The following is a 1,214-nucleotide window of genomic DNA, read 5'->3' as shown; positions in this document are numbered from 1 at the left end:
CTATTTCCCAGTAGTTTCCCAGGAAACCTTTCTAGCCCACAGTTTTCTCATTGCATTCTTTACTTCTGCATTTCTTAGAGTGTAAATCAGAGGATTCAGCATGGGAGTGATAATGGTGTAAAATATAGCTACCATCTTGTCCTCAGAGAAGGTAGTGTCAGGCCGCATATACATAAAAGTACAGGGACCAAAAAAAATGATGACAACAGCAATGTGGGATCCACAAGTGGAGAGAGCTTTGCGTCTGCCTTCGGATGACTGCTTTCTCAGAGACATGAGAATGACTGTGTATGAGATCAGCAAGATGACAAAACTTCCCAAAGCAATGGTGCCACTGTTGGCTGTCACAACAACACCAACAATGTAGGTGTCTGTGCAGGCAAGTTTCAGTACAGGATGTACATCACAGAAATAGTGATCAATCTCATTCGGTCCACAAAAGGGGAGCTGGACCACAAGAGCCACTTGGATAATAGAATGTAAGAAGCCACCGATCCATGTTCCAAACAACATTTTATTGCATCTCTCCCGGTCCATAATAGTCATATAGTGGAGGGGTTTACAAATGGCCACATATCTATCATAGGCCATGACAGTAAGAATGAAGATCTCAGTACAACCAAAGAAATGAACCCCAAAGAGTTGTAACATGCACCCCACATAGGATATAGTCTTTTTCTTCACTAACAGGTCAACAATCATCTTGGGTGCTGTCACTGAGGAGTAGCAAATGTCCACAAAAGACAGAAAGTTGAGGAAAAAATACATAGGAGACTTGAAAAGATTGCCACTGCAAACTGTTAACATGATGAGGAGGTTTCCTAGCAGAATGACCATGTAAAAGAAGGAGAACACAACAAAGCATACTTCTTCAACCTCAGGGTTCTGAGAAAGACCCCAGAAAATGAATTCAGTGACATTATTTACTTCTTCTATTGAATAAGTCCTTGAGGCCATATCCTCAAAAGAATATTACATTACCTAAAGGACAAATAAATATGACCACCAACATTTATTTCTATTATAAAACAAATAAATGATTATAGTGGCTGCTGGTTGAAGTTGATCACTTACATTTTCTATACTTAGGTTTCATTTTAAGTGCATTTCTTTTGATCAACTTACCTCAATTTTATATTCTGTGATATTTCAATTCATGTGAGAAATGAAGTTCAAAGATACAAACCAATTCTTGAAGTCTCATGAGATATTTG

At 38.6% G+C, this 1,214-nt stretch overlaps 1 protein-coding gene across 1 annotated transcript; it reads right to left on the bottom strand.

The window, feature by feature from the left end:
- LOC110318794 (olfactory receptor 4S2) lies at window positions 1-957 on the bottom strand. Its single transcript, XM_021194059.1, has one exon. It carries the CDS (start codon window positions 955-957, stop codon window positions 1-3), a length of 957 nt encoding a protein of 318 aa, XP_021049718.1.
- Between the last annotated feature and the right edge of the window lie 257 nt (window positions 958-1,214).

This window comes from Mus pahari, chromosome 3 (assembly GCF_900095145.1).
Source record: "Mus pahari chromosome 3, PAHARI_EIJ_v1.1, whole genome shotgun sequence".
NCBI lineage: Eukaryota > Metazoa > Chordata > Mammalia > Rodentia > Muridae > Mus > Mus pahari.
This window is presented reverse-complemented; position numbering and strand designations above follow the sequence as displayed.